Source organism: Idiotropiscis lumnitzeri, chromosome 18 (genome assembly GCF_059441095.1).
Source record: "Idiotropiscis lumnitzeri isolate Australia: NSW breed Sydney's pygmy pipehorse chromosome 18, RoL_Ilum_1.0, whole genome shotgun sequence".
NCBI lineage: Eukaryota > Metazoa > Chordata > Actinopteri > Syngnathiformes > Syngnathidae > Idiotropiscis > Idiotropiscis lumnitzeri.
The window spans coordinates 4,754,213-4,768,069 of NC_142408.1; the positions used below are offsets into that span (position 1 = coordinate 4,754,213).

Sequence of the window (13,857 nt, forward strand, 5' to 3'; positions counted from 1 at the left end):
ATTCATCGAAAGAAGCTGATATCATGACCTCAACAAAACAGGAAAGAAAATTTTACATTGGCAAGGTATTAGGTGTGAAATTCTTCTTCGGACACATTGAATGGATACATGTAAGCAACACTACATAGCATGAGGCGGGACTGTTAAATTTGTTCTAGTGTGTACATCGCAAGTCGCGGAACATTCGCAAACTCTTCTTGCCTGGGCGCAAAATTGAAAAATACGTATCGGGTGGATTCGGATGAACTAGTGATGGGTAAATGACGCTTCAAATTTGCTTCATGAACCAGTTGTAGTATTTCTGGCCTCCAGTAGAGGGCACTCTCTGTTCAACATTGGGCTGACTTGCCATCTTTTTAAACCCTTTATTTAAATCAACATTGCCATCTAGTGGAGACAAAAATACAACAACTGGTTCATGAAGCAAATTTGAAGCGTCAATTTCCCATCACTAGGATGAACCCCTTCATATTCTTTCAATTTCACTCGCCTTAAATGGGCTCCAGAAATGTGATTTTTTTTTTTGTTTAACGCAAGCGACTGTGATTCCACCCTTCTAAAAATGGTTTCACGTTGTCAGATGCTAATCTGTAAAACAAAATCAACATCATAAACGAATGTTTGTTTTATGGACCGTGCAGTGGTTCAGCGACAAACAATCGCTCGTAATGATGGGAAAAACAGCCTCATATTGTGACAAACCTGGTGAGAACCACCCAATAATTTGGACTAATACACTGACCGAATTACGTTACTACAACAGGGGATAGTACTTTCAAATATAGAATCGGGGACAAAATTGAATGTTTGCTCTTTTTTTTTAAACAGCAAAATCTCCTCAAGAGGAGACGATTGACTTATTGAGACTTTTTTGACCAGCTCTAAACGTATTAAAGGGATAGATAATAGGCACTTATATAATTCTAACGACGCAATTAAAATACAAGAATTATATGGTAGAATTTCCTAGGGATTGTCCAATCAGGTTTCAATAAATCCGGGACTCTTGAGCGCATCTTTTACAAGTCGAGACTTGTGTGGCTTTCTGCTTTGACGTCCACGAACGGGACGCATTCATTCAGGCACAGTTTTAGCAGAAGGACACGCGAAAGTATTCGCGAGCTTTGCAAAAAAAAAATAAAAAATTGAAGTAAGATAAAAGAGAAAATCAACTTGAACTGATATACAATATAAAAGACGACAATTGTTAGCCTGCAAACGCTGCACTCGGGATGTCACACCACGTTCTACCATGTCAACATTAGCATGCTAGTAAGCTGACAATTCGGAGCTGAGTGGAATGAACACATATGATGAGTTGAAATGTTAAGGGTTTGATTTTTGGGGGTGGATTCTTTTTCAAAACTTTCAATTAAAAAAAAAAAAAGAAAATTTTCCCAAGTCTACCACTTTTAATTAGTCCCACATAAATGGAGTTTGGATCAGTGGTAGAGTGACCATCCGTCTTCCAACCCAGAGGTTGTGGGTTTGATCCCCGGACCTTGTGATCATGTTGAAGTGTATGTGTGCGAAAAGCTCTTTGAAAATGAATGAATGGCTGAACAACTGACAATGAGTTTGGTTCATCTTGAAAAAAAACAGACAGGATGGGTGCCCAGGCCACTGACGAATGACGGACCAGAAAAAAAAAAATTGTAAATTGAACACGTCTCGGAAATGATGGCTCAACACGAAGCCTATCTACCAAGTCATGGGTGGTGAAAATCGGTGTTGAATATTTTGCAAATTCAGCAAAAAAAAAAAAAAAGAAAAAACTGAAAAAAGAAAAATCTCGCTCACAGACACATTTTAGAAAGAGATGGCTCACAAAATGACTTACGTGGTTGTGTAATTTCACACTTAACAGGTGGACAAAAACACCAGAGACCCAACTGTGTGTGTACAAACAATTAAAAAAAAAAAAATAAAATCCCATGTTATGTCCACTTTGAGTCCCGCGAGTCACAAATTGAAAAATAAAAAAAAACCTTTTGATTAAAATCTGCAAATCCAGGTGGAATATGTGCCTCTGCAATGTCCACAAGACTTGGCGTCACACGCAACAGTAAAGCAGCAATATATAGCAAGAGAACTAAAATACCCCCCCCCCCAAAAAAAATAAATAAAAAATCTGCAACTGGGATCTAATACATTTCTTTTTTTTTGTGTGTGTGTGCCAATAGAATAATAAAGACACTAGGTCAACAATGCTGATATCATTTCCATGTTCAACAAACGGGATTATTTACATAGTCATCTGGGATAACTCAGAAAAACAAAAAAAACAAAAAAAAAAGGTTGTGGCGAAAGAATTCCAGATTAAAATATGTTAAAATTTTACATTTGAATATATCTTTTTTTTTTTTTGCGGCACAACACAGAAATCCAGCGTCTCACCAACATACCGTTTGCTGTGCTTTTGTCTCAAATCAAGTGAGAGAGAAGCAAATGTTCTAGCGCGTGTAAAATGAAATGGCATCGAACTCTATTCTATTTTGGAGGGGGGGGGGTCGTCTATGGCTTTTAGTCAACGTGACTGATCGATGAACGCTAAGATTTTGGTGCCCAAGAAAAAGCTCCACAAACCAGCAGTCACAACATTTGTACAATTTTTTTTTTTTTTTTAAACGCAAAGCAGTACAAAATTCGCAGTTTACTGTTAAATCCACGACAATGATGCAGTCACGCGGCGGGAAAGTTACTTTCTTGTGAAACTACAAAAACAAAAACAAAAAAAAAAACAGAAAACACGCAAGAAGTACTCTGCATTGACAAAAAATGGACACATTCATTTATCAAGCCCCCCCAAAAAAAAAAAAAAGTAAAAAATGTATACGTGGACACACACTCATACACACACACACACATCCACTGTATATGTATATATATAAACAGCTGGCTTTTCGTTATTTGACATGACGATCCATTCTCGGCCTGCTGCGTGTGCCTTACATGTCAGAAGAGTGACCGAGTGCTTCATAACTCACCGACTCGACGAGGGTTGGAAAAGTAATAAAGACTCTATAATAAATGTGTTGACTACCTTACACGCTATAGAGCTCTTTTTAAATCCTTAGGGTGTATATAAACATTTTTATTTTGCATGTGAGCAGAAAGAAAAGCATATCTGGTCTGCCTGCTTTCCTTTTTTTTTGTTGTTTATTTAAAAAAAAAAAAGAAAAAAATAAGTTTTTTGTTCTTTTGAATTTCCCAGGTAAAGAAGAATGGCAGTTTCAGATACAAACCTTATAATCAAGGCGTCTTTATCACGAGTATTTTTTTATTTTTTTTAATCTCTCTCACTGACATTAACGTTCTTTGGAGAAATGACAGACATGCTTTGACAGGTATGTTACAGTCCGATTAACGTCTTCCTTTCCGATGATGTTTTACCCCCCCCCCCTTTTTTACGAAGTCTGCTTACAAAGTTTGAGTTACATCAAAAAGGCAGAAAAGGTCCAAGAAAAAAAAAAAAAAAGGAGAAAAAAGGCAAAAGAAGTAAATTCGCGAGGGCGTTTCCGTGTCGTTCTCCGTACGTCCGAATTTGAAAGCGATCAACACAGTTTTGCAGTCAGATGATCCGATTGTTTTAGAATCTCTGTGCTGTACATGTCCAAGGCATGATTGACGCGGATCATCTCACTGTTGTTGAGCTTGAGCCGATGCTTCAGCATACAGGAAAAGAGGTCCAGCTGGGGCTTGCCGGGCGCAGACGGCGGGGCCAGTCGGTTAATCCGATCCCGTATGTCCAGTAAGAGGAGCATGACGGACGACGACGAGTAGAACTGGCTTCCCTGCGTGTACGACTGGTTCACCTGTTGCACGGCGCTACGGAGCAGGTCGGCGTTGAAGCGCAGGCTGTAGCCGAACACTTGGATGTCGGATATTTTGATGTAGATCTGCCGCTTGTTGGGGTCCGCCAGATCGACGGGGCCCGTGTCGTTCCGGAGCCCGGTGGGGATCTTGGCGCGGCTCCTCAGGTAGATGTGCACGGTCTCGAAGAAGGTCTTCCAGCGGTTGCCCAGCAACAAGGTCCAGTTGAAGCACTGGCTGTTCTGCAGGCGCACCTTTTCCCAGCGGGGGTAGCCGTGCTCGCCGAAGGGCATGCTCCAGCCTTCCGAGTGGCTCCCGCTGAACGGGTTGACGTAGACGAAGAACATGGGGTCGATGCTGCTGTTGCGCATCTGGCAGATCTTCATGGACAGGCCGATGATCATGTGGAGATAGTCCATGCGGTTCTTGTTACTTTTCAGCGTCAGGGACATGCGCTTGCGCCACCGCGGGTCGAAGAAAGTCTCCAGGCGGATCTCGTTGCTGATGAACGTCGTGTGGATGTACAGTCGCGAGTCCATTTTCTGCAGCAGGTACTTCAGTTCCAGGTCCTGAAAGTCCAGGTCCGTTTCGAAGCTGATGAATTGCTCGCTCCGCTCCGAGTCCACATTTTGGGGCTCGCAGCGGCCGCGGTACAACTTGTAGCCCTTGTTGCACGAGCCGCACTGCGAGATGTTGGCCAGGCTGCACATGGCGCAGCTGTTGTTGCCGCCGATGACGCAAGGGATGGGCCGCTGGCACAGGGTGACGCCCGTGTGGCACACGCACGTGCGCTGGCTTTCCAGGAAGGTTCCCCAGAAGCCGTTCTCGTTGCAGTAGAGGAACGACTGGACCCGGTTGAGCCACTGCATCACCGACCTGATTGGAAAAGACGAGCATGAGTCATTGAAGTAAACCAGTGCTTCTCAATTCATTTCTGCGACGCCCCCCCTAGTGAGAAGAAAACAATTCTGCACCACAATTATGAAAATTTGCATTTTGGTTGCAAAACAAACCGACACTGTAGAGTCTCTACTCGCGGCGCACAATGGGCAAGGAGAACGCCACTGCCACCTACTGGAATGGATGTGCAATTACACTTTATTGTAGTACAGCGGAAAAAAGGCATGTTACCCAGGGTCACAGGTGCCCCCCTCAGCATCGCCAAGGGGGGCACCACTATTTGAGAAGCACTGAAATAAACCAACAATTTGTCGGTTTCCAACCTAGTTTCGAAAGTGTCAGGGGCTGCGAGTGTAAAATTTTTTTACACTACAATTTTATTAACCAAGTCCCACTACGGCAAGATCTACCATTATGCCTCCGATGCGCCAATTTGCTCAACTTGTCGGGAAGGCACTGTGAAAGTGGCTGTCGAAATGATTTCCTTCATACTTGATGATAATCTGCTCATGATGTCTCGTCAGGATAAGCCGAACCCCCTTTCACATGCGAATTGCTGAGCGGAACGGAACCGAGCAGCAGATACAGCGCCTGGGGGGGTCTTCGGTATACGACCATCCTGACAGAGGCGGTTAGGAGGTTACAAACGGGGCGCAATGAATTTGCATGATGACATAAGACGACGGCAAGGACCAGCAAAATGACATTTTATTGGGTCACGGCGTGGCCTCCGTAAACCAAGGCCGGCCTGTAGTCAAAAGCCGTAACAAGGGTATGAAGTTTAACACCCGAGACTCATTTCTCACGCCCCGTTGGGTTTAAAGCTGCCATCCGATAGTTCTTTCATAAGTCACGCCAGCCTCTTGCTAGGCCTCCCTAAAGGCCAAAACACTGCCATTAAGTTGAAAGTCAAAACAAGGAAATTAAATACGATAACGTTGATATAATAAAAATAATTTTAAAAAAACAATTAAATAAATAAAAACATTATATATATATATATATATATATATATAATATTATATTATAATAAAATATTAAATTATAAAATAAATAATATATAAATTAATAATAAATTAAATAAATTCTAATATATATATTCTAATATCTCTCTCTATATATATATATTGTAATATATATATATATATATTCTAATATATATACATATTCTAATATAGATATTCTAATATATATATATATATATATATATATATATTAGTTGCCTTTTCTGTGCCAATTCATGTTTATTCATTTTCAATGCCAAAACCGGCAGTGATCTGACTCCATACGCAGGGCAATAAATGCTGTCAAATGTGATTCTAATTCCTAAACAATACAAGACACTCCGTCTGTTACCTTTTTTAGAGCGCGCTAAATCGGAAAACACTGCGCATTTAATGAATAGACTTAATTATTCATGGGGTGGATCATGGAGAGGCTGATGATTGTTGTCGTGGCTGCAAAAGGCCAAAACAACTCAGACCTTGGACAAATCTCGTCTCCGAGGCGGCAAAAAACTCGAACGTGAACGAGGTGAGAGAATAGTTTGGTTATTTCCCTCAGGTGAAAGGTATCACTTGCTATTCTTAGCTCGTCGCCGCTTCCCCGCAGGCATCTTTCCGTGTCATCTTGACAGTATTGGAACTTTGTTTCTGACTATAGGAAATGAATAGTGAGTCTTTTTTTTTCCTGGAGAGGAGAGTTGGTCAAGGTTAGCGTGACATGTTAATGAACCCGAGGACTAATTATGATGGATGACATTGCATTGTGAGCAGACCACAAATCCCACCCCGGGCCCCGAGCTATACGCCTAAATGAGTTTGAACGTGTCACTGATGGAGGACAATGGAAGCACAATGAGTCAGCGAACTTTAGATCCGTGACGTATCGGGTTTAGGAAGCACGGAAATCTGAAGCTGCGTTCAAGACGACTAGGAAATTTCCAAAGTCTGACGACGATGAGGAAAATCGCATTTTGACACTGATTGAAGTCAGAAATGCAATTTTTTTTTTTTAAACCCGGACTTTGTCTAGATGCAATTATGTGAACGTTTTTATATTTGAAAGCAACAAACAAGTAACTTGAATTTTTTTCTTCTTTCGTGTGATATTTTATGACATGCCATTTAATCGTTTTGTGGACATCCAACATTTCACTTGTGATATTGATTTAATGCAGTGCTTCTCAATTATTTTCTGTTACGCCCCCCCCTAACAAAAAGAAAATAATTCGCACCCCCACCCCAGCACCATTTTAGCATTTTCGCTGCGCATAATGGGCAATGAGAGCGCCACTGCCAACTACTGGACTGGATGTGCAATTACACTTTATTGTAGTATGGTGGGGAAAAAAGCATGTTCACCGGGTTCACACGCACCCCCCTGAGCATCGCACCGCCCCCCCCTTCACTTATTGCATTCAAACCTACAAATCTGATCTTTTGATGCATATAATGTCAACATTCACAAGAACGATCCCCTTCTGCTATCTTAAGCCATAATATCCATCATCAAAAAGGAAAAAACGTTTTGGAAAATCAAACTCAAAGGGAATTATTTTGTAACACGTTCTTATCACAGGAGCTGTATTTATTGTATTTTACCTTTCTTCCTCTTGGCACAGCTGAATTTTACAGGGTCAATTTGAATAATAATAGTGTTTTGGCCTGTGATTTTTTTTTTTTTTTTTTTTGGCTTCTTTGCTCTGTTGGTTTTTACTTTGGCCTGTCCTTGGAGTCGGCTCAAAGCGCCTTCAAATCAGCGCTGTGAAAATGCGTTGCCTTGGAAAATGTTCATATTATCATATCCACATCATTATCATTTTGGGTCTGGGCAGACTAAAACTCTCACGGCGCTTGCCCTGGCCGTATGTTTATCTGTAATTACGGTGGGGGGGGGGGGGTGGAGGTTAACATCAAGATCCTGCCAGTACTTTGGCCAAAACCACACAGTTGTTGTGCCAGGTATCTGGCGTTGACAGATAGAGTGGGAGTGTTGGAATAGATTGTCTTGAAGCGTTAATAATGTCGCTCTCATTCGACCGGCAGTCACGTACTCCTTTTTAACCACACGCTTGTTGATTTGTATCAGAAACAACAGCCCCCGCCCACCCCCCCAAAAAATTAAAAATGCTAATTAGCAGGCAGCAGGTTGAATATTCACATAAGCATGAATGTTTCTTTCTGTTTTCTATTCTAATTGTGCATTTGCATGAAACTCTTAAGCAGCTGATTTGCATAATGGTGCCATGACGGGGCACAGCATCGCTCCAATTAGTGACTGGAGTTGAGAGTGATACTTGCTATTCTACGTTCACCGCGTGCGGCTCTTGCGAATGACAGACCGTCATTCGTTACGATAACGACTTTAGGAAGCTCGGAACCAGCACGAGTGGTGCTGGAGAAACGCTGGACTCGTCACGAACATCTAATGGAAGGCGCTCGGATGACATCATTGGAGAGGAGTACAAAAAATACAACAAGTTTTGGGTTTGTTTATGAGTCAGTTTTTGATCAGAGCAGATGACATTGAAATAATTCCGATGCAACTTTTCAATACCTTTTCAACCGGCAATAATTAAAATGAAATGTGAAAATTGGGGCTGTCAAAATTGAAGCGTTAACTCGAGATTAAAAAAATTGACACAATTAAGTGTTTTGACTCAGTTTTATTTATTTCAAAAATAATTTGCCGCGCTCAAGTTACCAGCGGGCCTTGCAAACCAACACCGCTGGAGTGTGGTGCTTGTCGGGAGGAGAACGAAAAGAAAAATCCTCGACTCTGTTTAGAGCACATTCACAGATCAAAGAAAGCAATTAGAGCAGTCTTTGATTTAAAATACACTTCACACTTCATATTATTTAGATTTTATATTATATAATGATAATATATATAATAATAAATATTATATTTTATATATTTACATTAATTACAAGCTATTATTCAAGTAAATATCTGCTACAAACTTCACAAAAAAATAGTTGAAAAATGTGACTAATCGCAATTAACTCATTCACTACCAGCCGAGTGCAAAAAAAATTATCCTGGACGTCTTTAGCCGTCAATGGCAGTCAATGATTGAATTACCGTTATTTTTTTGCGATTAATTCGTTAAAAAAATTGAATCGCTTGAAAGCACTCATAAAAATACAACAAATACATGCGGAGTCAGTAAGCCAATATTTGTCAATATTATGAGCATAAAATATGTGATCAAAGGAGGGGGGGGGGGAAGTATGATTTGAAAGAATTTTATCAGTTTAACAGTCTGTAATTTACACCAATAAAGAGTTTTATTTCAAAGCAGATTACCCCACGGGAACTGACACACATTAACTAATGGACATATGAAAGGCATATAAATTTGTTTGTATTTTTGGGGGTTTTGAAATCATTTCATCTCATTATTAGGTTGAAATACTTGGATAAATTGTTTTCACCGTGTCGTCTGGCTGGCTAAGATTTGTCGTAGGAAATCAAAAAACAATCAAGTGGAATAGACGTTGTTTATTTCCGCAGAGAATACTAAGCGTCTGAGCGGAGCTTCAAAGTTAAATGAGCTCAGATTAAATGCGTCGTAAATTCCTCCCAAAGAGAGCCGAGTCAGATCAGCAGAAAAAAAAAACATCATCATTTTACAGTTATTATTTTAACAGCAGACATTTTATTTATATATGTATATATATATGCATATATAATATTTAATAATAATAATAATAAATTAAATATATTTTACATTTTTTTCTATATTTAATAATAATAATAATAAAAATATATGTAATAGGAAATCCAACGTGTGTAAGAAAATACTGAACGATACATAAATAAATCTAGTAATATGGTCCATAAATATAATACATAATTCCAACACAAAGAACGAGTCAATTCTTATTATTATGAAATCATTTGACAATTTTCAGTGCGTATTCATCTCAGGCGAAGGTGACCACGACCTGAGCAACAGTGTCAGAGCAATTAGAGGACCGACTCATTATCACTTACTGAATGGATTCTAATTCTATGCAGGCTTCATTCCAATTCCATACATGTCAGATTTGGAACATGAATAAGTAACGCTGATGTGTAGATGAATGTCTTGCGAGCAACCAGACCAGGTAGCTATTAATAGTTTACACTCGATAGACGAAAAATTCATGCCGGTCGAAAGCAGACGTGATACGAATGACCAAAAATAAATTATGGACCTGCATAATAATAATCAATTCATTCATCATTAAGAATATGTTTGATATGGAATTGATTGCCAATAATTGGTGTCTTCAAGATATTGAGACAAACCGGAAACAATTTTTGGAAGCGACCAGCAGAGGTGCAAAAGGAATCCGATATTTGCATACATCTGCTTTTACGAACACTAATCGACATTTTTCCGATTTTCTGATGTTACAGACCAAACGAGCAACTCAATCATAATCAATTTTCATTTCTGCGTTCCCTGCTCAGTCAACTTGAAATCATTTCCTGTTTTTGAATTAAAAAAAGTTTCAAATTAAAAAAAAATCTGATTCATGGATTAATCGAAAAAGTCATCGACTGACGACTCGATGACCATCAGAATTATTCGTCGCAGCTCTACATGACAGTGAAAATTGGCTCCACCTTTGCCGCGCTCGGAGGATTGTGTCGGAATCGGCGGGAGGCGCCACGGAACAGAATTCTCACAGCGAGCGACACTCCGAGTGAGTGCACGTAACAACAGCGGTGCCCACCGCGGGCTCTGATGCATGTATGGCGGCGCTCCCACACTCGCCATGCGCCTGTTGTCGGCCTGGCAACATGCTTTCACATCGGCATCATCATCAGCTGCCGCCTGCCTTACGTGTCGGAGACATGTTACAAGGTCTCCCTGAGGAGGTGACGTGGCGGCGGTGGGCACACACCTCCGAACCATTTTAGCGGTCTTGAGTTTTGCTGCGATTCCCTCATCCACTGAAAATTGTGTCTTACGTTATCAAATATATGCAAAAGGTAATGATCTGAAAGCAAGTGACGAAACCCCGCCCCCAAAAAGGTTGAGCTTTAACTATAGATGCCACAAGATGGCGGCCAACCACTACTTCTGGAGCTTCTCAACTCACTTGGACGTAGTTCCGTAAAAGCAACATGGCACAAGAAGGAGACAAAATACTACTTTTGTCGAAATGAAGCTCCTCACTTTAACATAGTTCCAACTATTTATATTTTAAGAGACTTTCAGAAATCTACCAAATGTAGGTGAGGGGACTGTAAGAAAATTATTGTGTTGATCGGGTCAGCTATTCAGACGTTTTCATGATTATTTGCTGGAGAATATCAGCGTAGGAAACTTTTGTCCGTCCACTTTTTTATATATATATATTTGAACTTTTGAAAATGGGTCAAATTAATTTTTTTTTCCCTTAGGTCATTCAAAAAAAAATTTCAATGTTGTCTTCAATGAATCCAAAATGAATAAAGCCAAAAATAAAATTAGAACAAATAAAATGAAATAAAATAAAATAAAAATTAAATAAACATAAAATCAAATAAAATAAAATAAAAAATAAAATAAAGATAAAATAAAAATAAAATAAAATAAAATAAAATAAAATAAAATAAAATAAAATAAAATAAAATAAAATAAAAATAAAATAAAGATAAAATAAAGATAAAATAAAAATAAAATAAATAAAACCGGCTCTCTGAAGGGGAGGCGGCGTACTCACAAGCCAACTCTTCCTTGCAGCCAAGGTACCAGTGACAGTCTTTAAGTGCTCGTTTTCCGAGCGCTTAAATGAATATTTAACCACTTTCAAAATGTATGGTGACGCCCTCATCACAGAACACCGTTTCATATTTCGGGTTATTTGCTGTCATGTCAGGCGGTGGCGCACCCCCGCGCAGTCGAGGCTCTCAGCCTGCAAGAGGATGGGAGGTGGTGGCAGATGTGTGCAATGACCTTTAGACAACACTCCCGGTGCTGCATTTGCTTTTATAGACGACGACGTGGAACTACATGAGTGAGGTAGGCATGTGCAACCCTCAGCACTAAGCCGACGTGATGGACACAAACATCGCAGCAATCCGCTTGTTATCTATAATGGATGACGTCCTTTTAAAGTGCGCACGCTCGGATCAGCGGCGATCAAAATAATTTTTTTTTTTTTTCCTGCCTCGTCACATCCTTGGGTTTTTGGAGCGTGAAAAGTTGAGCGCGTTGTGTCAAGATTGTATTTCGACCCACCTCTCCCTGGGCATCTGGTGGTTGGGATTGTGGTGACAGCGGATGCTGAGACCAAAGAGCTTGCGGGCAGTGCGCTGGATCTTGAGCCGCTGCACCTCGAGGGAGCTCTGGAGCAGCCTGTAGCGAGCCTGCAGGTCCCAGTCGCTGCCCCACAGCAAGTGCACGCTGTTGATGGGCAGGAAGTGAGTGGCGGGCAGCCTCTTCAGGAAGGACTTGAACTCATCTGCAAAAGCACAGAGCGGCGCCGGGAAAAAGCTGTGTCGGTTTATTGAGCTCTCTTGGTTGAGTAGTACATTTGTGACAATGGAAGCCAGCAAGGAAACCAATCTTCAATTTGATGAAGAAATACATTTAATATATTTTTGCTTTGTGGAGTGAGCAAATGTTTTAGGTGAATATTTATTGGAAATGGAGTCAGTCAGAACGAGGATTGAGAGGGGACAGACATTATTGAAGTCAAAGTTGGACTGGACAGTATATATTAACTGGAAAGGCGGATGTGAATCAACTGCAGGAACAGGACAGGACAAGTTAGGGCAAGAGAGGACAGGACAAGATGTGACAGTTTGTTACGTTGTATTATTGCTCATGTTTAATGCTGCTGTCAAAGCGCAATAAAAATCTATTTGAGTTGAGCCCACAGAAAAAGACAGGACAGGACAGGACAAGATAGGCTAAGAGCGGACAGGACAAGATGCGACAGTTTGTTACGTTTGCATCATTATTTATGTTTAAAGCTGCTGTGAAAGCCCAATAAAAATCAATTAGAGTTGAGCCTGCGGAACAAGATTGGATAGGACAAGATAGGATAGGTCCAGAGAGGATCGGACAAGATGTGACAGTTTGTAACGTTTGTATTTTTGTTAATGTTTAATGCTGCTGTGAAAGCGCAATAAAAATAAATTTGAGTTTGAGCCTACAGAACAAGACTGGACAGGACAGGACAGGACAGGGCAGGATAGGGCAAGAGAGGACAGGACAATATGTGACAGTTTGTTACATTTGTATTAATGTTAATGTTTAATGTTGATGTAAAAACGCAATAAAAATCAATTTGAGTTTGAGCGTACAAAATAAAAATGGACAGCGCAGGACAGGACAAGATTGGGCAAGAGAGAACAGGACAAAATGTGACAGTTTGTTACGTTTGTATCATTACTAATGTTTAATGCTGCTGTGAAAGCACAATAAAAATCAATTTGAGTTGAGCGTACAGAACAAGACTGGACAGGACAGGACAGGGCAAGAGAGGACAGGACAAGATGTGATCGTTTGTTACCTCTGTATTATTGTCAAAAATTGCTAAAGTTAAACTACTGAAATTAGAAAAAAAATATACAAAGTAGATTTTATCTTTCGGGAATATCACATTCTGCCTTCAGTTCTGTCTGGATCACCAATATACTCTTTGAAAATGTTGAAAACGGCACCTTAGGTTGCATTCTGAGGATTTTAGATGGATTTTTCACAATTTAAACGAGGTCCCGGGTGAGTTCTGAAAATGCCTGTGAAATATTACTAATGAGGACACGCGCTACAGAATATGGATTAGATACGTGCCATTTTCACCCCTAGACAAAAGCTACATAGTTTTGCATGTTACGTGAAATAAACAGCACATAAACTGCAAATCGCCCAAAAAAATCCAACATGACCTTCCGTGAACTATGATAATCGAGCAAGCTGAAGGGATCCAAAGGCCAATTTATAATATGGCGGTACGCTCCACACTCGACTCCCCTCCACACTTCAAGACAGCCGAACAGCTTTTTTTTCTTTCCCCCAGCCTCGGCGAAGACATTTCTCGGAGTTTTCTCCTCGTCCTCCCGAGGATTGTCAGATCTGCTTTGCTCGTTTGCTTCAGAGACACCGGAGTCCTTCTCCTCCTCCTCCACCGTTTCTCCTCCACCCACTGTTCACAG

The 13,857-nt window shown here is 40.4% G+C and overlaps 1 protein-coding gene across 2 annotated transcripts in view; it reads right to left on the reverse strand.

Moving 5' to 3' along the window:
• Positions 1 to 3,262: 3,262 nt before the first annotated feature.
• brinp1 (BMP/retinoic acid inducible neural specific 1) overlaps positions 3,263 to 13,857 on the reverse strand; it is a 113,574-nt gene continuing 102,979 nt past the window's right edge. For both annotated transcript variants that reach the window (XM_088281659.1, XM_088281660.1), the window contains 2 exons: positions 11,936 to 12,158; positions 3,263 to 4,689 (listed from right to left, as the gene is read on the reverse strand). In XM_088281659.1, coding sequence (XP_088137785.1) covers positions 3,555 to 4,689; positions 11,936 to 12,158 — 1,358 coding nt within the window. In that variant the 3' untranslated portion in view covers positions 3,263 to 3,554. The remainder of the gene's footprint in view (positions 4,690 to 11,935; positions 12,159 to 13,857) is intronic.